Below are 24,902 nucleotides of genomic sequence, written 5' to 3' on the forward strand. Positions count from 1 at the left end.
CCCTATTTTCTATTTGGTGCTTAGTGTATGTTTGTGTGTATTTAGGGTTTGAACTTCATCCATCATTGTCATGCATTTTGTACACCTTTGAATGTGGGACTAAATCTGAATAAGTGCAGTGATAGTTGCATTGTAATTCATAATTTTCTAAAATCTCTAAGATGGCATTTTGTCGTTCCTTTTGCTCCCTAACAGAAGCGGTCTTACTCTGTCCGTGGCTTCATTTGTGTTACAAGACGACCCAGAGGCTGCAGGAACATCTGAACAAGAACGTACAGGCCACCAGTCTAAGAGTGAAGGCACCCGAGGGCTGAAGCGAAGCGCAGCTCCTGACCAAATCAGTACCTTTGCACCGACCCCTGCCAAGAAGCCCAAATCGCTCCCACCACCCAGAGACAATACCTCAGAGACCAAGAAAGGCCCAACGAAGTCCAAGAAGAGATCACTTCCTTCAGAACCACCTGCATCGTCAGGCCGAGGTCAGAGCAAGAAGAGTGTGGCCGCTGGGGCCTCACCAATCCAGAAACGGAAGAAAGCGGACTCTCTCCCCGGTCTAAGTAGCACCGTTGGGTCCCTCCCCAATCGTACCGAGGGCAAAACTGCAAAACCCACCAAGCTGGCGTCTAAATCGGCCGCCTCAGCCAAAGCTGGGTGTAGCAACGTGACAGACTCCTCCTCCTCTGCCTCCACCTCTTCCTCTTCCTCCACTACAGGCACCAACAGCGCCGCGACGCAGGGCGCACGAGTCAAACAGGGAAAAGATCAGACTAAGGCACGTCGATCTCGCTCTGCATCTAGCCCTTCCCCACGTCGTAGTACACGTGACAAGGAGCAGGCCAAAGCTGCCAGCTCTTCAAAATTTGAGTGGGCTTCACGCTTCAACCCCAAAGTCAACCTGCCAAAACCCAAATTGTCCTTGCCCGGATCCTCCAAAACTGAGACCTCCAAACCTGGGCCTTCAGGATTACAAGCTAAACTAGCAAGTGAGTTATATTACCTCTCTTTTCATTGCAGAAATGCTCATTTTAGTCCACAGTCTGACCAGAAACATGTTTTTGTTATATCAGAAATATCTGAGTTTTATATTTGAGTTTTTTTTTTTTTTTTTTTTTAAATTAATGAGAACGGTTGAGTGTGATGGAAGGAAATTTATTTGGGAGTTAGTAATTGTAATTGTATTAAAATATTAAGCGTTTAAACAGGGTTGTGATTGGCTTGTAGTGGGTCAGCACATTATTCTCGTGTGCTTGGATGGAGGTTACATCTCTGGGATTAAATGTCACAGGACCTGAGATCCAAGCAGCGTCACAGCATCAGTTACAAAACCTCCCTCCTTACTTGATGAAACTGCTGCCCAGATGAGACATATTACAGCACACATACAAAGCAGAGGTAAACGGTATAAATAAACGCTTCATTCTGATGAAGTAGAGTATACGTAGTAGATAAAAGTAGAGCTAAAATCTTACAATGCTTTTTTCCAGGCTTTAGTGTAACTCAGATGATCTTCATATATCCACATAAATACCGATGATGACTCTTAAACACACTGCATGCAACAAAACGTGTGTGTGTCTACACTACCATTTCTAGTTCACATGTGGTGAGTGTGGGCTTCACTTTGCTGGTGAACTGGCTCAGATTTCAGACTTAAGCACCAGTAGCCTGAAACTGGAGAATAGCTAAATGCATAAATACTGCTGGTTGCTCAGTCGTCAGCATGCAGCAAATGTATGATTTCACAGGTATGGTCGACACACTCAAGACTCAACAAGACTTTTGGTAAAATAGTCTTTATGATGCCATTTGTATTGATTTTTGACTTAATAATTAATTCAAGCACTGTACTAATGAATACTGTGAATGCAGAAGACTGAGTTATTGTATAATAGCAATGAAGTTGTTTCTATTGATGACCTCATGAGCTGATGAAGTAGGATATTAATCTCATCACGATGTATACTCGTGTCTTGGGATTATGCTAGCAGCTAGAATAACATCGGGTTGGCGTTGCATTCATTTTTTTCTGTTTTATTGTTAGTGAATTTGGGAAATTATCATTTTTGTGTAACTACAGTACAATAGAAGCGGAGTCTTGCTGCCAGCGACAGCAAATTTGTTCCATATTGTCGAGGCTGATATTGATATTTGAGAGTTAAAAAAGACTTTAAATAACGTCTGTTTTTTGTTTTAGTATAAAAGTCGTTTTTGAGAAATAGTCCCTACATTTTTTTTTACAATCATCTCTGGTAGATAAACAATGTAATGGCCACAGTGTTTCTACATGTGGATTTACTTTGTCTGTCTGAATGCACTGGTAGTAGAGCTCAAATGTGGTCTAGTACCATATTGATACCATAACAATACTATCTTGTACAGTCCAACCCTGCCTCGGGTTCCAGTTTCATGATCAAAAGTGATGTCTACCAAAATAATTCCAATGCATTGAGTGCTTTTGTATTAAATCTAAAATAAAGTCAGACTGCCTGCGAAGTCCAAATTAAGTACACCACACAATTAGTTAGACATTAATTTAAGTAAGGCAGCATAAAAATAACAATGTGCAAAGCTATAGCCACCATTTGGTCAGTGCTTAAGATTTATTAAGGCTCCATAGCAATTCTAAGTATAAGGAGGGGGAGATATAAGCTGATAGGTCAGTAACACAAATATATTACAGTAGAAATTTGGTGTGTATGGTGAAATGAGTGTAAACTGCTCAGGTCATTGTCAGGGCAAGCTGTTCTAGGTGGGTAAAAGGATAGTAACTGAAATGGGCTCTGTGCCATGGGCTGTGGCCCAAATGGAGAGACCCCTCCTAAGTTGGCTTTGGTGTGTTGGCCGACCAGCTGACTGGAGGTATGTTTGAGGGCAGGGAAGGACTCATATGCTGCTTCTGTCTAAAGGAAAGAACTTCATCACTTGTGCAGTATTTTCATCTGACAGCCGCTATCTTTTAACACTCGTAGATTCTTTTACTTTCAGCTATAATGGTGAGTAAGCATGGACAAGACAATTACATTTGATTCACTGACTGTGTCGTGACTGGTCATAACAAAATGCTGTTTTACCAATGTAAAATATTGATGTTACTTCAGCCTACATAATTGGAAGAGGTTTACAGTTGCATTGAGTTTCTTTTTCTTTCAAATATTTGGAAACTTGTGCTACAATTTCTGTGAGTCATTGCTGTTTGACCATGTGTAAGTGAATAACACGTGGGACACAAAGATGAGGTCAAATGATGTCCAAAAATGATTCTTCTTCTATGTTTAATTCATTTAGTCCTAACTTTTTTAGGTTTATTTTTGCACTACTGAATTATGAGTCACAGATCTAGCATGAAGGTTGTTCTGTCATAGGGCCATGGTTGTGTTACTATTTATACCCATTTGGTCGGTGGTAGAGGCAACACTGAGCCTTTACTGTATCAGAAAGTAATACTAAGCAATGCTCAGCATCAAACTTTGCTATAACAGCTAAACTGACCAGCGTTTTTCAGAGCTATGAGCAAAAACTAAACGTGGAAGGATGTTTTCTATTTTACTACAGCCATAAACTACTTAAAAGTGTTTTAAAGTTTAACAGTAATGATGTCTAGAGGAAAAAGGCTTTATATCATCTGGTCAAAACATCAACACAAATATCATGCTGGTTTTGATTTACATTGTATTGAGGATGTATTTCAGTCACCAGAATTTGATACCAGTGTTGGTGCCTAGTCAAGAAGTACTTATATGTCACCTACTTCACTGTAGGTTTGAGGAAATCCACTAAGAAGCGTAGCGAGTCTCCTCCAGCAGAGCTCCCCAGCTTTCGGCGGAGCACACGCCAGAAGACCACGGGCTCCTGTGCCAGCACCAGGTATGAGTTACACTGATGACTTGCTACACATTGTAGTTAAAATTGGGATGCCTAAAAAATAAATTACGAGAAATTTGAGAATCTTCAGTTTCGTCAACCTCAGTTTAATGCACACTACGGACCACTGCAAGAATTAAACCTGGACATTATAACCAACATGCTGGTAGGATTTAGTGCAGGCCTGTACAGTGAACGGTAGTAGTTTAACCAGTTGTACCCAGTAAACCTGCATCAGAGCTTATGTTTTTAAAAGTTTAAACAAAACATATGTCAGAGTACCAACACAGTACTATTAGGACTACTATTTTATTTTGTAAGAGTTTTTTTTTTATAATTCACAGAAGAAATTTTGTTATAACCATTAAAAATCATCAACTTCAGTTGAAAGGGTGTGCAAATAATATAATATTTCACGAGCATGTTCTTGGCTTTCCACAATTAAACATTTAACATGCTCCTCTAGTTGAAAACTCTTTTACAAAACAGCCCTTGTAGATAGCATCTCTTGGTTTCATCTTAGGCAAATCTGGCATTAGAATGTCTTAAGATTAGAATGTCTCTTTAAAAAATTATTTTTGGTCACACATCTGACTTGCATGTGCTGTAGTAACTGAGCGGAGACAAGAGGCCTCTCTGCTAACAACTAACCAGCTGGTGTCTACTGCAGCCTGAATGTGTCAGTCGTGGAACATCGATAAATTGTAGTGTCTATCAAGAAGCAGAATTTCAGCAAGTGAAGAATTTTGGGTGTAATTTTATTATTATTTTGCATCAAAGACGTGCACGGAATTCAAGTGATGGAACTTTTTAAAGTCCCATATTGAGGCAAAGATTAGTACATTAGCAGGTATGTAGCTTGTCAACGAAATGACGGCACTGGCTCAGTTTATTTAAATGTCAAAGTACAATAAAAATATTATTTTTAAAAATCAATTAATAAATATGATATGGTAATTGTGATCTAATTTTGTCTTTAATCTTTCAACTTCAGTCAGTTATTTCAGCTACAGAAAGGATAATGTTAAACAAAAACAAGCCCTTTATCAAAAAAATGTCTTGCACTTAGCAACTAATTTGTTTGAACACGTAGATCGAGCAACACAAACCTCTGTATGATGTGCAAAGCCAGGCCTGAGAAGGGTTTCAGAATTTTTGCATTAAAATTTCTTCATAGTAAAAAGTATTTTTAAGCTTTTTCAAAATACATTTTACACACACACACGAAATCACCCCAGTTAGTCTAGAATTATTTTTTTTTCCAAACAAGTAATTTGGTGAAAAATCCTAGATTTTTTTTCATAATGCAGTATATGTGCCAGAAAAACTAAATATCACAATGTCAGTTTTTTTCCAGTATCTCATGAAACAAAAAACTGATTTGACCCAGGTGACGTCATTATTGACAAGTACAACGTATCAGCTGCGTGACGAGTGACCTCAAATATACACAAAAAATTGTGTAAGACCACAAGTGCCAGTAACAGTATATCGATCTGAAACAGTACAAACCTGGATGTTACACCAGTGTGTGTTTACTGTTTTGATACCTGCCATCCTCAAAAACATGTGGTGTAGTTTTTACAACCCTTTGTCACACTCTGTGTCCTGTGAGAGAACAGAGAACATGTGGCACTTTGTAATTTTTCTGCTGTCACTTATATTGACAATCTTTTTGAACTCGTGTCACAGTCGGCGGGGCTCAGGCCTGGGCAAGCGCGGGGCAGCCGACGCTCGCCGACAGGAGAAAATGGCCGACTCCGACAACAACCAAGATGGGGCCAACTCATCAGCTGCTCGCACTGATGAGGCATCACAAGGAGCTTCAGGTACCTATAACAACAAATTTATGTTGTCATAATCCAGGCCATAGGCCACGACAAAGATAGGAATGAACTTTTAAATGGCTGAAAGACTGAAACTGAGAAATAACTGAAATAAACCTGGATATGAATGAAACCAACAAGAAAGTTCCATAAATTTACATGGGGATGAAATGTCTTCAGCATCAGAGTTTCAGGCTTTTACCCAATGGCTTCAACTGTCATCAACTTCTAGATTTTCATTTTTACTATTATGCTTTCAATGTGAATTTTATTTTCATACAATATCTGTGTCTAGCTTCAAGCTCAGTTGCTGGAGCAGTGGGCATGACCACCTCTGGAGAGAGTGAATCTGATGATTCTGAAATGGGAAGGCTTCAAGGTATGTTGAAACACCTCTCAGATTTTCCATTTGATCACAACTAAAAGTCAGCATTTTCCTTGTTATACATAGTTGCACTGTAAACCTTGCTCTTTGTGCTCCTTGTAGCCTTACTGGAGGCCAGAGGTCTCCCCCCACATCTCTTTGGACCCCTGGGACCCCGCATGTCGCAACTGTTTCACAGGACCATAGGCAGTGGAGCCAGTGAGTACAGTCTTCTTACACTCAGATCAGTGTTAAGCTCTAAATATCTGTGGAATAAAAATACAACCCCTATTTTCAGGTTCTAAGGCTCAGCAGCTCCTGCAGGGCCTTCAGGCTACAGGTGACGAGTCTCAACAGCTCCAAGCTGCAATTGAGATGTGCCAGCTGCTGGTGATGGGCAATGAGGAAACACTTGGTGGATTTCCTGTCAAGAGCGTGGTGCCCGCTTTGGTAGGTCTTGCTGTTTTCAGCCATTAACCTTCCCATGCTGCACAGATATTAAACAGGGCCACCCTGCGCTTTTTTGAAGTTGTGCCTCACCTATGCATGAATTTGTTCTACATTGTTTTTTTGTATTGAGAATATGCTCTTCATAGAGGAAGAAAATTATTTTTTTATGTGTGATATTCTAAACTTGCATGCTAATTCTCTCAACCTTCTTCCACAGATTACACTGTTACAAATGGAGCATAACTTTGATATTGTGAGTATAACTTTTTATTGCTGTAAATACAGTGAGCTTTTTTGTTCAATTTGCTTCCTTGTAATAGAACTGATTTTATGTATGCCTTTGCTCTGTGTACACAGATGAATCACGCCTCACGTGCACTCACTTACATGATGGAGGCACTCCCTCGATCCTCTGCTGTGGTGGTCGATGCTATTCCTGTCTTCCTGGAGAAGGTAAGAGACTCCTGTCTGTAGCTACATTCATACTATTCAGTTTTTAAATTTTTTTTTTTTTTTTGCTGAAACCTAGAACTTCTGCTAAATTTATACCTACCGTCCACACTTCTCTGGTGTTTTAGGACCTCTAAAACTGAGACTTCTGTAAACGCAGTTGTTACCATTTTAGTTTGAACACTGCCAGGATGCATTTTAGTTTGGACAGACAGGTGCTAAGACTGTTTGAAACGGTTAGGCAGACATGTTCACTTTTTGATTGGGTCTCACTGTCACTACATGATGTTCCCTGATTCATGCTCCTATCACATGACCATTTTTATGAATTGAAACAACGATATAGACTGTAATGGTGAACTTTCCCCACTGTGAGATCAATAAAATGTATCTGATCATAAGACATGTGCTATGACTAGCAGTGGTTAATTCTACATGGATAATAAGCTACAGAACTGTATACCTTATTGTCTCTGCCAGCAACTATTGTGCAGTTAAGGAAATGCTTAACTGCACTTGACATTCTCTGGTCCTACTTTTTGCCATGGCTGCTCTTCTCTTATAGTATTTGAACAACCAAGCAGCCAACCTCCTGCTTCATTTTTAAAGTGACCACCATGCCCAGTGTACACAAATGCTCATGTGAAATACTATATACGATATTTTCAGGCCTGTTGAGATGGGCAGAGATTATTTCTGAAACACAGTCAGAATGCCTGCCTGGACAGTGTTTGTATAAAGCAAAAATATATCAGTGTGGATGTAGTGTTGTTCTCTCCCTAATTGCTTGTTAATTCACAGGGGTAGTCTTTTGATATGCTAATGTTTGTTCCCATCTTCTTGTTTGCAGCTTCAGGTGATCCAGTTCATTGACGTAGCAGAGCAGGCCCTGACTGCCTTGGAGATGCTGTCAAGGCGACACAGCAAAGCCATTTTGCAGGCTGTAAGTGTTGTAAGTCTTTTTTTTTGCACCCATAATTCAGAGTTCTCTCTCTGCTGGCCACTATTCTACACGCTTCTAATGCTAACATGTCATCCCTCACAGGGTGGGCTTGCCGACTGCCTCGTCTACCTGGAGTTCTTTAGCATCAATGCTCAGAGGAATGCCTTGGCCATTGCAGCTAACTGTTGCCAGAGCATCACTCCAGATGAATTCCACTTTGTTGCTGATTCTCTGCCACTGTTGACTCAGAGACTCACACACCAGGTATGCTTTTCTCATGTCAAACAATGATTAACTATTAGGTGCAACAACATGACAGCAGCAATTATGGTCAAGGTGTACTTAGTAGAGCAAGCCTCACATTCTATAATTCAAACTGACAATAAATACATGGAGAAAAATTAAGAAAACAGGTGTAATTATTTTTCCATCTCACCAATGATGACCAAGACCCCCACTGGGTAGAAGAAAACTGTACTGGTCATACCTATCATGTTAAATATTTGTGTCAAAATGGCACATTCAGATTTATTTTTATTTTTTAAACAAAAATGCATTTAGGTCAGGTAGGAGAAAGAACATTTCTTGGCAGGAGTACCTTGTCTGACTTTTTTTTCCTTTTCTGTTTACAGCAGAGTACTGCCAATTTCAATACAGATAACTGTCAAAAACTGAATACGTATTGACACAATTACATTGTTCTCATATTGTATGTCAGTTTTGATAATTATGCAGGACTGATAATTTTCTCACTGGGCCATCAGTTGCAGGAGTATAAAATAATGAGGGGTAATAAAACTGAGAACTAGGAATAATGTTTAACTGAGAAATGACACCACCTGGTTTGCATTTCTGTAAATTGTCTAGTTTCTCACCACTTTGTACTGTAGTACATCGTTGAGTGTGACACAGATTACAGTTATAGTGGCAGCCAGCAGAAGTAGTTTGTTCTCCCATTACATTGACTCTGACTTACAGTACAGTTTGGAGAAGTTGCTGAGTATTTCGTATCACATTTGCATAGCAGTATCGTCTACAATGCCACCTCATAAAATGAGTATTGCACATTGACTTTGGTAAGGTGCAATACCTTTTTTTTTTGTACCTCTGTGACATGACTGTTATACATCAGTGCTCAAAATAGTTCTTATCTTAGCAACTTATTTCACTGAAAACTTTTGAAAAAAAATGTTCTTGCTCATTGTGGCTGTGTTTACTTGTCTCTCTCTCAGGATAAAAAATCAGTTGAAAGCACTTGTCTCTGTTTTGCCCGACTGGTGGACAACTTTCAACATGAAGAGGTCTGTACCTTTATTTTTTTTAAAAGACTTGACGCCATGTTTGCTACGTCAATTGTTACCATTTATATATTATCACCTCCATTTGCCATCCGGCTCCCTAGCTAATCTGTATTTGTGTCTGGGTTTAAATCAACAGAACCTGCTGCAGGAGGTAGCATCACGGGACCTGTTAACCAACATTCAGCAGCTGCTGGTAGTGACCCCTCCTGTGCTCAGCTCGGGGATGTTCATCATGGTTGTACGCATGTTTTCGCTTATGTGCTCTAACTGCCCATGCCTGGCAGTCCAGCTTATGAAACAGAGTGAGTAGCCCTGCACACTACAGGTCACTCAATACTTGCGCCATCTATCAGTGCTGTGAAACAAACTGCAACGGTGCATTGTTATCTCACTTTGAGAAATTTCCTTTTTTTTTTTCTAACAGACTTAATTATTAATCCCACCAGTATTTATCAAGCCAGTGTTGTTAAAGTAATGCCTTTCAACTGCTCTGAAATTTAGTTTTTTTATTTCATTGTCAAGATTCTCTGCAGTCTTCATTTGCCAACATAACATTTAGCATGTCGCTAGCTTGTATCTATGAACTGTGAACTTCTGTAAGCAAATCCACACTTTCTGTAGCTGAGACGTTCAATGTCCCTTCGCCTGCTCACATTTCATTGACTGCGTCTTAACTTTGATTTGACTTAATGGATTTTTATCAGTAGTTTGGGAATCTTGTTTGTTCAAGTTACAAGAAGTCAACAACGGAAATGTCTTGTGATATATTTTTTTACACAGACATAGCAGAAACACTGCGATTCCTTTTATGTGGTGCATCAAATGGCAGCTGCCAGGAGCAGATTGAACTGGTACCCCGGAGCCCCCAGGAGCTCTATGAACTGACTTCCCTCATATGGTAAGATCTGTTTGCTAAGATCACACTGGATTATATGGCAAATGTGTTTCAGTGTTGGGCAAGCTACTATGAAAGTGTAGCTCAGCTGTCTACATCCGACCACATAACTGAGAGAATTGTAACAAAGCTAAGCTACACTATCATGGCAAAAGTAGTTTGCTACATTTTGAGCTACTTGTAAAATGGATTTTTAAAAAAAAAAAAAAAAAAACATGTTATTTTATATTGTCTTATTATTTGTTGCTTACAGACAGTTAAAAAAAAAACTGCTAGTAGTTCGCTGCTAACAAACTGCTAGCTGGTGTACTCATGTTGATTGTCACTTCAGAAATGCTTGGGGAAAATGTCACTTGTGTAGACACTAACCTACTATGATCAATGAAAGATTGTTGCTACGGAAAATTTGATGAAGAAAACATCACATTGGTAAATTAATTAGTGACGCTAATGACAAACACTGGATATTTTTGGAATTGGGATGTGCTAACCCTGGAAATTATGGAAACTGCAAGTAAAAATTAGTTTCCTGAATTACAAAATGCTAATAACTGATTTATGAAAAGATATGGAAGCCAGTGAAATGTTCTGTCTTTTCCTGCACAATTTACAGAATCTGTGGGCCTCATGTCAGTTTGGCATACAACAGTTTCATAAATGTCACTCTTGCTTCTTGGTTCTCCCAGATCTTGACCACAGACAAAATCATTTTGCCACAATAGTCCGTTAACAGCGATAGTTCAGTTTCAGTTTTCTCTATTGAAGGTGCAACTGCTAAAATACATTACAGAAAAATCTGTTAATAAATCAGTTTCTTGTTTGTCTTTTTAGGAGGGTTGTTTAAAGTGTATTCAAACTTATTTCATTTGGTGGTGTTTTAACTAAAATTAGATTAAATGCAATTTTGTTGCTTTCTGAAACCACTCTTATGTCTTACAGTGAGTTGATGCCCTGCCTGCCTAGAGAGGGCATCTTTGCAGTTGATGTAATGCTGAAGAAGGGCAGTGCCCAGACAACAGAGGGGGCAATTTGGCAATGGAGGGATGACCGAGGACTGTGGCATCCTTACAACCGCATTGACAGCCGCATTATTGAGGTAGAAATGACTGTCACTCACATCTTATGTTGTTTGGATCAGACAGTGCAATACATATCTCTAGAAATGTAAAAGGTTTCTGTAAAGGTTGAAATATTAGCATTAACTTTGGTCAGTCATTCTGGACCTCTGTTAGACAACAGGGTAACTATCTGAACAAGGAATTGTGACACTTTGAAAATCTTAAGTTACTTGACAACATTAAGGGTATTTAGTCTGACAGTGTCACCTATTATATTTACACACACAGTTATCTGGGGCTTATCTGCTACTGACATTGGGTGTATTTGGTGACCGACTTGCCTTGCAGACAGCCCACCAGAATGGGGAAGATGAGATCAGTTTGTCCACTCTGGGCCGTGTGTACACAATTGACTTCAACTCTATGCAGCAGATCAATGAAGACACAGGAACAGCACGCGGCATCCAGAGGAAGCCGAACCCTCTTGCAAACCCCAACACAGGTAATATAGCTTTTGGAGTATCAGATTTGTGTAAAGATGAGTGTATTGTATTTTTTCTTACAATATAAGAGACAAGACAGGTATTTGGCGAGTGAACTAATGTATCAAGCTCATAAAGCAAACTAGCAAGGTCCTTAAAGAATCTAAATAAAGAGCATTTGATGCCTTAAACAGTGGCGCTGAATTTTTAAACTGCTGTTCTGACTAGGGTGGTTGCTATATTCAGCTTGGAGTCATTACATTTACAATTACAACAGTGATACATAAATAGAATGAGAAAAAGACAAAAGAGAATGCTTAATTATGAACTACAGTATTTGATGTTACTTTATAGTCGGGTAAATTGCCATGTGATTACTGAGTGATGTCAGTAGACTGAAGTAGTAGTATACCTTCTTGCTATTTTGCCTGTTTCTCACTCCTGGATAAGCGTTTTCATTTGTTCAAGAAGAGATTGTGGCGGCTGTTGTTAAAGACGAAGCCATCAGCAGAAAGCTGCAATCAGTCTTTTGCTCTTTCCAAACATGTAAATGCACATACCCGATGTGTATTAACACAGGTTACCTATTGAGTAGCAGCTGAACTGTGACAGTTTTAAGCCTAGTTGTGGAGATAAACCTGACCTGTTTTATGTCGGTCTCCAGGGAGTCACCAAGAAGTTCGTAGAGAAGATGCACGAGCCCAGTTGATGAAGGAAGACCCTGAGCTGGCCAAGTGCTTTATCAAAACTCTGTTTGGGGTCTTGTATGAGGTGTACAGCTCATCAGCTGGCCCTGCTGTCAGACACAAGTGCCTTAGAGCCATCCTCAGGATCATCTACTTTGCTGATGCAGAGCTGCTGAAGGATGTGCTGAGGAACCATGCTGTGTCCAGGTAACGGCTATTGGCTGCATTAAACTGACATTAAAGCAGCATTGGAGGGTTGTCTTGAGCGGGGGTAATGACTTCTTTGACGTATGTCAAAGAAACAAAGATATTCCGCATCAGTCTTTGAGTTAAAGTATATTGGCTTTTAATATATTTTTGTATGTTTATTTCTACAGTCACATTGCCTCCATGCTGTCCAGCCAGGACCTGAAGATTGTAGTGGGTTCTCTGCAGATGGCTGAGATCCTTATGCAGAAGCTGCCAGATGTCTTCAGTGTCTATTTCAGAAGAGAAGGTAGTTTATGGAAAAATTTTCTCTCCAAAAGTGATTATCTACATTGATAGAGTAAATTCCATGACAGAGATGCTCTGAAGACGGAAAGCATTGTGGAGTTGGTAACAATCGGTCACTTTTTGCATCTTTCCACATTGTCATGCAAAGAAAAAGATTTTTTTTTTTTTAAATGATCTCCATAAGGCAAGAAATATTTTTCTATTCCTATCTAAAGTTTACCATGGTCCACACGGCAAGTGGTTTCCTGCAGTTTGGAAACAATTTATTTTGCCAGTAAAGTTTCTTTTTGAGAGGGTATTTCCTTTCCCGGTCCCTTATTCCCTGCATTGCCTAAATTTTATAATGGACCACACTGACTCTTGCTCTAACTGGTATGAAGTTTTTGGGCATTATGCTTTTTTAAGGCTTTGTTGTAATAACCCATCTTTCTCATTTCTCTTCCAGGTGTAATGCACCAGGTGAAGAACCTGGCAGAGTCTGAGAGCTTTCTAGTCACTAGTCCCCCGAAGGCTTGCCCAAGTGGTACTGCTAGTCTCTGCACTACCACCATCAGCACTGCATCCACCACATCTGCTAATAATGCAACTCCTGACCTGGGTTCACCCAGCTTCCAGCACAGCATGGACGACTCACTGGACCTCAGCCCACAGGGGTGAGTTTGAGGCCATATCTAGCTACGGTTTTCCTGTTTACAGAAGTTTTTCTTTTTTTTTCCAAGAAAGCCTTTCCAGCACAGACCTACATTCAGGGTCACTCTACAAACGCAGCTCATGGACACAAATGCACCCTAACAAATCACCTAAAATAAGTTTTAAAAAGGTTGTTTACAATTGGCTCTACAAATTGCAAACTAGAAATTTAAACAGACTTCATGTTTCCTCCGTTCATGAATGTTACTATTTATTATTTTATGTATTTATGTCTGTTGTTGTTGTTGTAATGAAAAAGCAATTCTTTAAAACCCCAAATCATTGTGTAAATAATTTTCTCTCCCACCAAGGCGGCTAAGTGATGTCCTAAAGAGGAAAAGACTACCTAAAAGAGGGCCCAGAAGGCCGAAATACTCTCCCCCAAGAGATGATGATAAAGTTGACAATCAGGGTAAGTTTAACTGTCCTTGTATATGTGGTGGCTGAAGATTCCCATGAAATGCATTCGGCAACATGTAAACACATTAAATGATAGTTGTCCAATATGCCACATATGAAAGCATCTTGAGAGAGGCACGTGTACTCCTTTTTTAATTACAGAATTTAGGAATATGGTAATCTTGGTCCATGTTTTATCCAAAACGCATCTTATAACAACCTGGATCAAACAAAGGACAAAGAGAAGAGGACCACAGATGACCAGTTAACTCTGTTTAGAACTCGTTTTAGATATTCACTTCTTTTTATTAATCTGGCTGCAACTGGCTTCATGTCTGAATGAGCACCCTGGTTGCATTTCCATAACAGTTGCACTATCACAATCAGTGTAGTTTAAGTTGTATCTACCTATTTTGGGTAGGCTTTTTCCACAAGTCTTTTTCATCACCAAGTTATTTGGTCCAAAAATATCACAGAAAGACACCTTTGCAACCAAAATCATGAAGTGCATTTCACTTTGCTCTTAACATCTAAAACAAACTGAAATGTCCATAAAAACAAAACTTAAATTCATTGAAGACAGAACAGGTCAGATTATTGAGGCTCACCAATAATGAATGTAATCCAGATTATGACAAAAATGTTAACCTCCAGCTGTTAGTAGAAGTATTTCTTCCAGGTTTATTAAATACATGCAGCATCAATCACCAACAGGGTCCAGAGCAAGAGTCGCGCACATTTATGCAACAGCAGTGACTTCATTATTTACTTACAATTGTTAATTACATCCAAAAAAGGAGACAAGATTGATCAGGATTTACCAGTGAGTTACACTATGAACTTTTTATCAGTTCAGACAGCTGAGCTGTTACACATGGAGTCACAGCTGATAAAGTGCAGTTAAAACATTAGTCACATAGTGCCATCCTCTGGTCAATTCCTGAGCTCCATCACAGCTGTCAGGATATTTTATTTATTTTGCTGTTGGTGAAGTAGCATTTAGATTACCAATACACATGGACGGAATTTTAAGTGTTTAGGGAATCATAAATAAATGATGGGTACTAGTTATTTGGACAGTTTGATAAGCTTTCTGTTCACTTAGATTTAGTAGTTGGTTTATCAGTGCATTATTATGCATTATACATCACTTGATGCACTGTCCAATCTTGCCTGTATGACCGACACTGCACATGCACTGTGGCTCAAGTTGTGAGGAACATAATATAATGGTGACCTGTGTTCAAATGCCAGAATGCCATCACTTTTACGGATTGATGAAGTCAGCAATGTATTATGTCCCATATCTGAAAAAAAACAACCCTCACCAAAAATAATATAACCTAAACAGACGATGACTAGTGCCCAGGGAGACAGAAGGACTGATTCCACCGGCTCATACAGCTGAGGAACAGACAATACAAGTCCCAGCCATCAACCTGTGCTACTGCTAAAAACGATTGAAGTCACTAATGCAAAACTAGATCTGGGAAAATGTTCTATAAGATTAACACTGTTGTAACTTTCCTAATTTTCTTTGCAGCCAAGAGTCCTACTAGTACTCAGTCACCCAAATCATCCTTCTTGGCCAGTCTCAATCCCAAGACCTGGGGGAAGCTGGGTGCCCAGACCAACAATGCCAACTCAGAGCCCTCACGCACAGCGGGGGTGAGTGGCCTGGCGAGGGCACCTCCCAAGGACTCAATTTCAAATAACAGGTATGACGATGAGAGTTGATGAAGACAGTTTGCCCCTTTTCCTCACTCATTATACAAAATCACACTCTTTTTTTATGTGATAAATGTTAAGGCAGAATGATCAGTCACAGACTAATGTGTGGACTATTTTATGTAATTAGTGAGTTTCTTTTTTTCCCTTTTTGTTATTTTGCAGAGACAAAATAAAGGCCTGGATTAAAGAGCAGGCAAGTAAGTTCGTGGAGCGCTACTTCAACTCTGAAAATGTGGATGGCAGCAACCCTGCATTGAATGTACTCCAGAGACTTTGCACAGCCACTGAGCAGCTCAGCCTGCAGGTAATACATGCGCTCTGTGAAAAAATACACATTCTTGAGCAGCAAACATAAAATAATAGTCTGAACAAGAATTAGCAGTAGAAATTAGCAAAACGGGAAACTATCGGGTCCTGATAATGTGTATTTGTTTTGTTCAAAATAATTGTTTTAAATAATGTTACATACCAAGACTGAGACATTTTTATAATTTTGTTTTCCCAGGCGGACGGTGGTATGGAGTGCCTAGTGGAGATCTCCAGTATTGTATCAGAATCCGATGTGTCGTCATTTGAGATCCAGCACAGTGGGCTGGTGAAGCAGCTCCTGGTCTACTTGACCTCCAACACAGACAGGGATTTGTTGAGTCGCGACGTGCGGCTCAAGAGGTTCCTACATGTGTTCGCTGGCTGCCCGGTGAGAAAACATATTCTATTATCATGAAAATATTAGGACCACCAGAGTCTACAAAATTGTATGTGGGTATACAGTGACCTGTTTGTTCTCTTAATTTGTGTTTTCAAAGAGGGTGGGCACTAAGCATACACATTGGAGGGTTGGTGACTTGCGCCATGTTTGCTGTCTCTTGTTGTCCTATGTTAAATATATCCTCTGCTATGGGTTTCCAGGTTCCAGGAATGGAGCCTGTAGGTCGTCTGGACCCAACAGAGAACGCGCCTTACCTGGCACTGGTGCACAAGATGAACAGCTGTCTGAGCCAAATGGAGCAGTTCCCCGTCAAAGTGCATGACTTCCCCAGTGGCAACGGCAATGGCAGCAGGTCCGTGGCTTTACATACATTTCATATCTTACCATTTTAAATTGTATTGTTTTGTATTCGTGTTTTTGTAATGTAATGATTTTCTCTCTCCAGGGGATCTCAGGCACTGAAGTTCTTCAACACTCATCAGCTCAAGTGTCAGCTGCAGAGACACCCAGACTGCACTAATGTTAAACAATGGAAAGGCGGCCCTGTGAAGATTGACCCCCTTGCCCTGGTGCAAGCCATTGAGAGATATCTTGTTGTCAGAGGTGAGGGACAGCTCACGTATCATTGAAGAGGTTGTAGATTAACACATTTCTTTGAATGCAGATGGAGCTTTCAGGGGCTCATACAGAAATATAAACAGTTTTCAGTGTTCACACCAATCCTCTGCCAGCCCCAGCTGAGGACACTGTTTATATCTCTTAAGGCACCTGTACTCCTTCAACATTATCCAGATGACCAAAAATAGTTCTTCATGAGTTTTTATAATTTGCTTCTAGTTAACTTAAGATGTTGTCTGTACAGGATACGGGCGAATCAGGGAAGAGGATGAAGACAGTGATGATGACGGTTCAGATGATGAAATCGATGAATCACTGGTATGTGATTCCATTCATGCCACATACGGCTTAACTATAACTTTCATGTTATAACTTTTAAATAGTTAAAACACTATACAGTGATTATTTGAGTTAATATTACTAATGCACTATATGTAACTTCTTGGTTGCTCAGGCGGCACAGTTCCTGAATTCTGGTAGCGTACGTCACCGGCTACAGTTCTACATTGGTGACCACCTTCTACCATACAACATGACGGTATACCAGGCTGTAAGGCAGTACAGTCTTCAGGCAGAGGAGGAAAGAGAATCGACAGACGATGAGGCAAACCCACTTGGGCGAGCTGGAATCTGGACCAAAACGCACACAATATGGTAAAATCCTCAAAAACACATTCTTAAATAGCTCTGTACTACAATTTTTTCCTAAAGATTAGGTCCAATGACTCTTACAATTGCTCTTCTGCTTCTTTATTAATGTCTGTTGTGGCTTGAGAAACAAAACAGTACAGTTTTTCTTTGGGCTACTTTTTGAATTTTAGCAAGGCCTTGAAAGGTCATTCAAACTGAATAATCTTCTCTTATTTAGCCATGTGGCACCTAGTCATGCAAATGTACTAGTCAAAACATTTGCCAAAAAATGCAAAACAATAATAGTTTGTTAAGAGTTTTGTTGCAAAAGTGAAGTGTTGACAGCATCAGGGCACTACACACAAGCACATCTTTAATGTTCAGGAGATGTTTTTAAAACAATTGCAGATTTGCAACACAATAAAATTCATAATTTTAAAATACTTCTGTTACATTTAGAAAGAGCTCTTGAAATGTTTAACTCAAAATATACATACTCTTAAAAGCATATTGAGACAAGATGTTCTGTCTCGTCTCCTGACAGGTATAAGCCTGTGAGAGAGGATGAGGATGGTAGCAAAGACGCTGTGGGTGGAAAGAGAGGCAGAGCCCAGACTGCTCCCACCAAAACCTCACCTCGCAACGCCAAGAAACAGGATGAGCTGTGGCATGGTGAGAATCTTCTGGGTTTGTTCAAACTATGTTCACTATTGCTAACTAGCTTTGTAACAAAAAATATTTGTGCGAACAGATCAAGAAGACAATATTTTAAGTATGTGGTCAGTGTTAGAATCACAGTATTGTGTTTCCCACAAGTCTGAATGTGTATGGTCAGTTTCATTAAAGCTGTCGATTGCTGTTGCTTCCAGATGGTGTATGTCCCAGCGTCATCAATCCTTTAGAGACATACCTCACTTCGGAGCCACCAGAGACCATAACCTTTGATGACCCCTCTTTAGAGGTCAACCTGCTGCTGAGGGTCCTGCACTCCATCAGTAGATACTGGTTCTACTTGTATGATGTAAGTCTCCTCCCCACAGCTGTGAGGAAAAAACAATGACTGTGTCACAGTTTGTTTGCATCCAAGTTGCCTTATGTTGCCTTGAACGGTAAATTCTAAAGTTTTTGATAATATTTTAATGTGAGCAGTGCCAGACTTCACAGTTTCAGGCCTTTTACCACTTAACTATACACATAATTACACATAACATACATTTGCATTGTAAGATTTATTCAATTTTATTTCAAGTTTATTATGTCAGAGTTTATGGCTCTCTGAAAATGCGTCAGGATGTTCCAAGCCTGATCTTCTGATTGGGACTGAAGTCAGTCAAGGTATTTTTTTTAACTGATCAGTATCTGCAAGACCCTAAGACCAATCCTTGGTTTACATCTGCTGTCACGTGTGTTGTACATTTAAAATTTTTCCTTATTATGTGCAGCTCTATCAATTATCAGTTGATGCGGTCAATACAGCAGACGTTTTAATGGCCATATGCTGAAACTGGTGTCAAAACCATGACCACATGATATTGGACACAAAAATGTACAGAACACTTTGTCATGGCACCCCTGCAATATTCTCTGCCTGCCTCCTCTGGTCGCTTTAGTATTAAACAGTTAGAGGCTACATCTGGTGGCTCAGCCCGGTACTACAGCTAATCAGCAATACTTGAAGTGTGTCTTATCTAGAAAAATGTTATCAGCTGTCTGTAGAAACTAAATACTAAAGGACTTGAATCACATCGGGTCAGGGGCAAAAAATAACTTGATCAGGACATCCCTAATTACAGTCTATCAGGACTATTCATAGCTCAGCAAGATAAAATGTTGCAGTAATAAATGTTTTCCATTGTATTACAGAATGCTGCGTGTAAGGAAATTATTCCAACCAGTGAGTTCATTAACAGTAAGCTGACAGCCAAAGCCAACCGTCAGCTACAAGACCCGCTGGTCATCATGACGGGCAACATCCCTACTTGGCTCATCGAGCTTGGAAAGACCTGGTAAGAGTTGTTCACCGATTCATCTGGATGGCACAGCTTGACTACGAAACGAATATCGATGAGGAAAGATGTGTTTGGGTCATATTTTGTTACTACAGCACTTTTTTTCTCTCCATCTCCACAGCCCCTTCTTTTTCCCCTTTGACACCCGGCAGATGTTGTTTTATGTCACTGCCTTTGATCGCGACAGAGCCATGCAACGCCTGCTGGACACAAACCCTGAGATCAACCAGTCAGATTCTCAGGACAGCAGAGTTGCACCACGTCTCGACAGGAAAAAGGTACAGTGTGTTTAATAAAAAATGTGTTGTCACATTGAAGTACTGCAGATGTCACTGGGAAATCTAATAAAATCCACCAGTTATAAATGTGGTTTTCTGCCGATAGTGTAACACACCATAGTTGTCATCAGTCATGCCATTCTCGCCCTTGTCTTGTGTTTTCAGAGGACGATAAACCGTGACGAGCTCCTAAAACAGGCTGAGTCTGTGATGCAGGACCTTGGCAGTTCCAGGGCAATGCTTGAGATTCAGTATGAGAATGAGGTACCTTTTAATTTCTGTTCTCTGAATGCTGAAACTTTGGAACATGACTTTTATCTCCATTGAGTCTCAACTTTTATTGTCTTTCAGGTCGGCACAGGTCTTGGCCCAACTCTAGAGTTCTATGCTCTGGTGTCTCAGGAGCTTCAGCGGGCCGATCTTGGTCTTTGGAGAGGCGAAGAGGTTACTTTGGCCAATCCTAAAGGTACCACCATAGATCCTGTAACTGTGCACCCTCATATATAGAATACACATTAAAGCATGTCTCATTAGTTATGTAACACGAGACCCTGTTACCATGAAAATCACTGAGATATTCTTTGTTCCACTCTGTCACACCTGTTTTGGATCATGTGAGTTTCTTGCTTTCTAGGAATGTCATGATTCATAGGGCCATTATTTGAATTAATTAAAATCAATTTATTCAGTCAAATTTCTAAATATGATTACACTGTATGCAGTGTAGTCATTGTTTTCTGGCTTAACACTGACCATGCTGTATTCCTCACTCAACAGGAAACCAAGAGGGAACTAAGTACATGTTCAGCTCCAGAGGACTGTTTGCTGTTCCCTTCGGCAGGACAACCAAACCAGCACACATAGCCAAAATCAAAATGAAGTTCCGCTTCCTTGGAAAGCTGATGGCCAAAGCCATTATGGACTTCAGACTGGTAACAACTTCTGTTTTCTGCTCTGTCTTTGTCAGTAGACTCATGTTTTCAACTGACCATAGACAATTAACAAAGCTCTTCTACTGGTGCTGAATTCATTTTATTTAGACATGCTGAAGTCAAAGCATCTGTGTAATGGTGGTTGGATTTGTCTTTAGTATTTACATTAATTCTGTGTGTGTTTATTTTTTGTGAAGATGTCCATTTTTGAAACTTAAACATTTGCAGAATGTTGGATTAGAGTGAGCATCCACCAAATACTGCAGCATTCCAAACATCACAAACCCACAATATTGCTCTGAAGCGTTTTTGTTTTTAACAGTTCCTTCTGCTCTATGTTCTTTTCTAGCTGGACCTGCCCCTGGGGCTGCCATTTTACAAGTGGATGCTACGGCACGAGATGTCTATAAGCTCCCATGACCTGGTGAACATTGATCCCAGTGTGGCCAAGTCCATCCAGCACTTGGAGGATATTATCCGCCAGAAGAAGAGGCTGGAACAGGACCGGTCACAGGTAAAGAACGGCACAGAGAACTTGTGTTTAGTGGCTTGGTACCAGAGTGTGGTCCTGCAGAGTTCTAGTGGTGTTTTATGTTTCATGAAAGCATTTACCTCTAAATGTAATACTGATATACTCGTCACCATCAGGTAGCAATATCACCTAGAGTAATACCTGTTTCGTTTAGATTACATTTCTTACCCATGTTGCTAATGTTCACGTGCAAAAAAAGCATTTCTGTTTCATTTTTCTGCGTCTGTTGACCTTTTTGTGTTTGTGTCTGTCAGACGAGGGAGACCCTGCAGCAGGCCTTGGAGAGCCTGAACATGAACGGCTGCTCAGTGGAGGACCTGGGGTTGGACTTCACCCTCCCAGGATTCCCAAACATTGAGCTGAAAAAAGGTGGCAAAGACATCCCAGTCACAATCTACAATCTGGAGGAGTACCTCAGGGTACGTGGTAAAGCTTTCTTTGAAACTCTCACTTTTCTGTTATTATTGTCTTTCCTAATAGTAGCCCTGGTGCAACTATGTGTTTTTTTTTTCTCCCTCTAGTTGGTAGTGTACTGGACTCTAAATGAAGGAGTGTCCAGACAATTTGAGTCATTTAGAGAAGGGTTTGAGTCAGTCTTCCCCTTGCATCACCTGCAGTATTTCTATCCAGAGGAGGTAAGAAACTTTCTGTACTTAATTCTCCTTTTTAGTCATTTTTTTAAATTGCTCTGTACTCAGAAAAGCCAGCACTGTTCAAGGGTATTGTAAATGTGTTAATCGAAAGGCCTCATTAACAGGATCACTGCTCTTACCGCAGCTCACTGATGTTTTAAGCAAAGAGAACTCTGCTGTGTTATTTTCTTTGACATGTCAGTATTCATCTGTACTGTATTGATTCATCAGGAGTTAGTCATTTTTACACACTGGTAAAGAATTGTACTCATGATCTATGTTGATTAATTGTGCATCATTTCTCACATTTTCTGTAGCTTGACCAGTTGCTGTGTGGCAGTAAATCTGAGACGTGGGACGTCAAGACGCTGATGGAGTGCTGTCGACCAGACCACGGCTACACACATGACAGGTGAGCCCAAACTATGACATGTTATAAAAACAGTGAACAGAAAAGAGTTGCTTCAAAATACCTAACTTACATAAGCTTCAGTCATAAATTACCTGAGTGTCTAATTGTAAATCTCAGCATTTCTTAGTATTTTTTGCAAACAAAATGAAAATGTGAAAATGACAGTTTCTGATGTGACAGCTGATGTCATCAGTAATGCCATATTTGGTTAAGTCTAGCACTAACCAGGGCATTTTGTAACTGCCTACATCTACCTACAGAACCACAGTTCTGTTGTACGAATAGACCACTGTTAAAAACTGGAAGCATATTTTCGATAGTTTTAGAATAGAGTACAACAACATATGTATTCCGACTAAGCTATGTCTGACGTTTATTTCATCCCATGTTTCTGCAGCCGTGCAGTTCGGTTCCTGTTTGAGGTGTTGAGCAGCTTCGATGCCGAGCAGCAGAGACTCTTTCTGCAGTTTGTCACAGGGAGCCCAAGACTGCCTGTCGGAGGTGAGTCATACACACTCATTATTCAACAGGATCAGTGTCTGAAATTCAGCCAGGCAGGCTTAGACATGTTTGCACTATAAGTCTGCCGCACGCTCACCCAGGTGTTGCGCTTGTCTGTCAGGTTTCCGGAGCCTGAATCCCCCTCTGACGATTGTGAGGAAGACGTTCGAGTCGACAGAGAACCCGGATGACTTCCTCCCCTCAGTCATGACCTGTGTCAACTACCTGAAGCTGCCTGACTACTCCAGCATAGAGATCATGCGAGAGAAACTGTTGATTGCGGCCCGTGAGGGCCAGCAGTCTTTCCACCTTTCCTGATCTCATTACATCTCACATTCAAATGCCTTCTACAGCGACTGATGAAATCATGACTTCCTTCTTAGTTTTTTTGTAATCACATACATTAAGGCTACGTGTACAGCCTTCTTGTTAGAGAAAGCAGCTTGCAGAAAAATTAAGACTTTAAATATATATTTGCTGCCCCGTCTCTCAAAAAAATAAAAAAAATAAAAAAAATGGAAAGGTGTTCCATGACTCAGAACTTAAAATATAAAAAAAAGAGAGAGTAAAACTTATATCAGTAGTTGAGTAATGTTAAAAAGATGAAAACATCTGGGTGACATTTTAAATTGCATTGCTATGTGATATTTAAAAAAAGGGATGTCTCCTCTCCAGAGTGGTGGACAACGTCACTGGGTGGTCGGGGAGGAAGGGGGGGGGGGTCCATTGAGCAAGCTAGGTTTACTTTAGCTCCAAAGATCATTTGTACAGACAAATTTGCAGACTTTGCTCATTCTACACATTTGATAGAATAGCTCTTTGTTTTCATGTCTCCCCTCAGTTTGTTCACATTTTGTTCTGTATTATATTGGCCCCAGTTTGTGTGTTGCATTTTGGTTCGGCTTCCCCCCACCCCCCCCGTGTGTCTTTGCTTCAAGTTGTGGAAACGAGAGTTGCGGTTGGTTGAAAGCGGGTAGTGATGAGCTCATATTATCTTTTTTTTCCCTTCTACCCAAGTTGAAATTGTGTTCTGGCCTCCTTTATTATAGAGAGCATCAGCTCAAATGAAGAGTTGTAACCAATGTGTTGATCAGGTAAATTTGTTTTGCTCTTATTTTAATAGAGTCAGTGTCTTTCTGTTGAGCCCTACTGGGTGTTATCTTGGTAGACCAAGCTCTGAGCAACCCTCAACACATAGATGTAGCTGGGCACAAAATTTGGCTGGTCTCATTTTGTCGTTTCATGGCCAGATAGCATTTCAAGTTCATTATGGAATAAAGTACATATGCAGTTTCACACCCTGTTTGAGGTGGGAATGTCTGCTTTACCTTTTTTTAATTTTCTATATTGTCTTTATTTCTTGCTGTAGTTGATTATTATTTTTTTTTCTTTGCACTGCTGGCTTGGAACAAACCGTGGTGTGCACCTGCAGTCTGTGGCCAGGGGAGGGCGCCACTGTATGCTCTCCTGGCCCAATCGTTCATGTGCTGGTTTCTAAGATCTGCAATAATTTACTGCATCAGGTTCATGTTTTTACCTGAACATAAATAAAGTAACTGTTTGACTCATATTTGCTCACTGTTAGTTTTATTTCCCCATCGCTGCAGCAGTTTTCAAAGCTGATTATTAATCACTTAAACATATTTTCAAGGCCAGTCAGATCACACTGGTTCACTGTGGACAGGTTTTGGTCAGTTGCCATGGAGACGATGGTTATTTCTTTGTGTCACCTGGAATGTTGTTCTTTAGGGCTCAGCAGGGTTTAACGACACTATTGGTCAGTACTCCGGGTCTTTACCCACCACTGTGCTCCCAAACTCGCAGAAACAAGAGAAAGCTTAGCCTTAGATTTCACATTACATAAGAAGTGTGTGGGTGTTGAAATAATAAACGGTAATAAACCCATTTTCCTCAAGCTGCTGTTACTAGCTTTACTTAATACTTTGACCCAAATGGATTTTCTCTCTGAGTCAGAATTATTGCAGTTTATTGTAAACAACAGGGGGGAAAGAAAAGTC

The 24,902-nt window shown here is 40.2% G+C and overlaps 1 protein-coding gene across 7 annotated transcripts in view; it reads left to right on the plus strand.

The window, feature by feature from the left end:
• The window catches only part of trip12 (thyroid hormone receptor interactor 12), a 28,511-nt gene extending 4,059 nt beyond the window's left edge, over positions 1 to 24,452 (plus strand). For 4 of the 7 annotated variants that reach the window (XM_023283034.3, XM_023283036.3, XM_023283030.3 and 1 more), the window contains 39 exons: positions 196 to 983; positions 3,759 to 3,864; positions 5,554 to 5,690; positions 5,983 to 6,066; positions 6,175 to 6,270; positions 6,350 to 6,501; positions 6,719 to 6,754; positions 6,859 to 6,954; positions 7,802 to 7,903; positions 7,997 to 8,158; positions 9,127 to 9,195; positions 9,332 to 9,497; positions 9,976 to 10,093; positions 11,030 to 11,186; positions 11,497 to 11,650; positions 12,295 to 12,523; positions 12,694 to 12,812; positions 13,257 to 13,464; positions 13,813 to 13,913; positions 15,444 to 15,618; positions 15,794 to 15,935; positions 16,137 to 16,328; positions 16,541 to 16,692; positions 16,786 to 16,943; positions 17,203 to 17,276; positions 17,413 to 17,612; positions 18,133 to 18,260; positions 18,458 to 18,609; positions 19,452 to 19,594; positions 19,719 to 19,875; positions 20,041 to 20,139; positions 20,227 to 20,341; positions 20,653 to 20,807; positions 21,157 to 21,321; positions 21,594 to 21,758; positions 21,861 to 21,974; positions 22,289 to 22,383; positions 22,781 to 22,884; positions 23,006 to 24,452. In XM_023283034.3, the coding sequence (XP_023138802.2) occupies positions 196 to 983; positions 3,759 to 3,864; positions 5,554 to 5,690; positions 5,983 to 6,066; positions 6,175 to 6,270; positions 6,350 to 6,501; positions 6,719 to 6,754; positions 6,859 to 6,954; positions 7,802 to 7,903; positions 7,997 to 8,158; positions 9,127 to 9,195; positions 9,332 to 9,497; positions 9,976 to 10,093; positions 11,030 to 11,186; positions 11,497 to 11,650; positions 12,295 to 12,523; positions 12,694 to 12,812; positions 13,257 to 13,464; positions 13,813 to 13,913; positions 15,444 to 15,618; positions 15,794 to 15,935; positions 16,137 to 16,328; positions 16,541 to 16,692; positions 16,786 to 16,943; positions 17,203 to 17,276; positions 17,413 to 17,612; positions 18,133 to 18,260; positions 18,458 to 18,609; positions 19,452 to 19,594; positions 19,719 to 19,875; positions 20,041 to 20,139; positions 20,227 to 20,341; positions 20,653 to 20,807; positions 21,157 to 21,321; positions 21,594 to 21,758; positions 21,861 to 21,974; positions 22,289 to 22,383; positions 22,781 to 22,884; positions 23,006 to 23,202 (5,962 nt within the window). In that variant the 3' untranslated portion in view covers positions 23,203 to 24,452. Of the gene's footprint in view, positions 1 to 195; positions 984 to 2,842; positions 2,994 to 3,758; positions 3,865 to 5,553; positions 5,691 to 5,982; positions 6,067 to 6,174; positions 6,271 to 6,349; positions 6,502 to 6,718; positions 6,755 to 6,858; positions 6,955 to 7,801; positions 7,904 to 7,996; positions 8,159 to 9,126; positions 9,196 to 9,331; positions 9,498 to 9,975; positions 10,094 to 11,029; positions 11,187 to 11,496; positions 11,651 to 12,294; positions 12,524 to 12,693; positions 12,813 to 13,256; positions 13,465 to 13,812; positions 13,914 to 15,443; positions 15,619 to 15,793; positions 15,936 to 16,136; positions 16,329 to 16,540; positions 16,693 to 16,785; positions 16,944 to 17,202; positions 17,277 to 17,412; positions 17,613 to 18,132; positions 18,261 to 18,457; positions 18,610 to 19,451; positions 19,595 to 19,718; positions 19,876 to 20,040; positions 20,140 to 20,226; positions 20,342 to 20,652; positions 20,808 to 21,156; positions 21,322 to 21,593; positions 21,759 to 21,860; positions 21,975 to 22,288; positions 22,384 to 22,780; positions 22,885 to 23,005 lie in introns of those variants that run through there. The other 3 variants (XM_023283035.3, XM_023283037.3, XM_035954136.2) reach the window with 2 other exon arrangements.
• The last annotated feature ends 450 nt before the right edge of the window (positions 24,453 to 24,902 follow it).

This window comes from Amphiprion ocellaris, chromosome 7 (assembly GCF_022539595.1).
Source record: "Amphiprion ocellaris isolate individual 3 ecotype Okinawa chromosome 7, ASM2253959v1, whole genome shotgun sequence".
Classification (NCBI taxonomy): Eukaryota; Metazoa; Chordata; class Actinopteri; family Pomacentridae; genus Amphiprion; species Amphiprion ocellaris.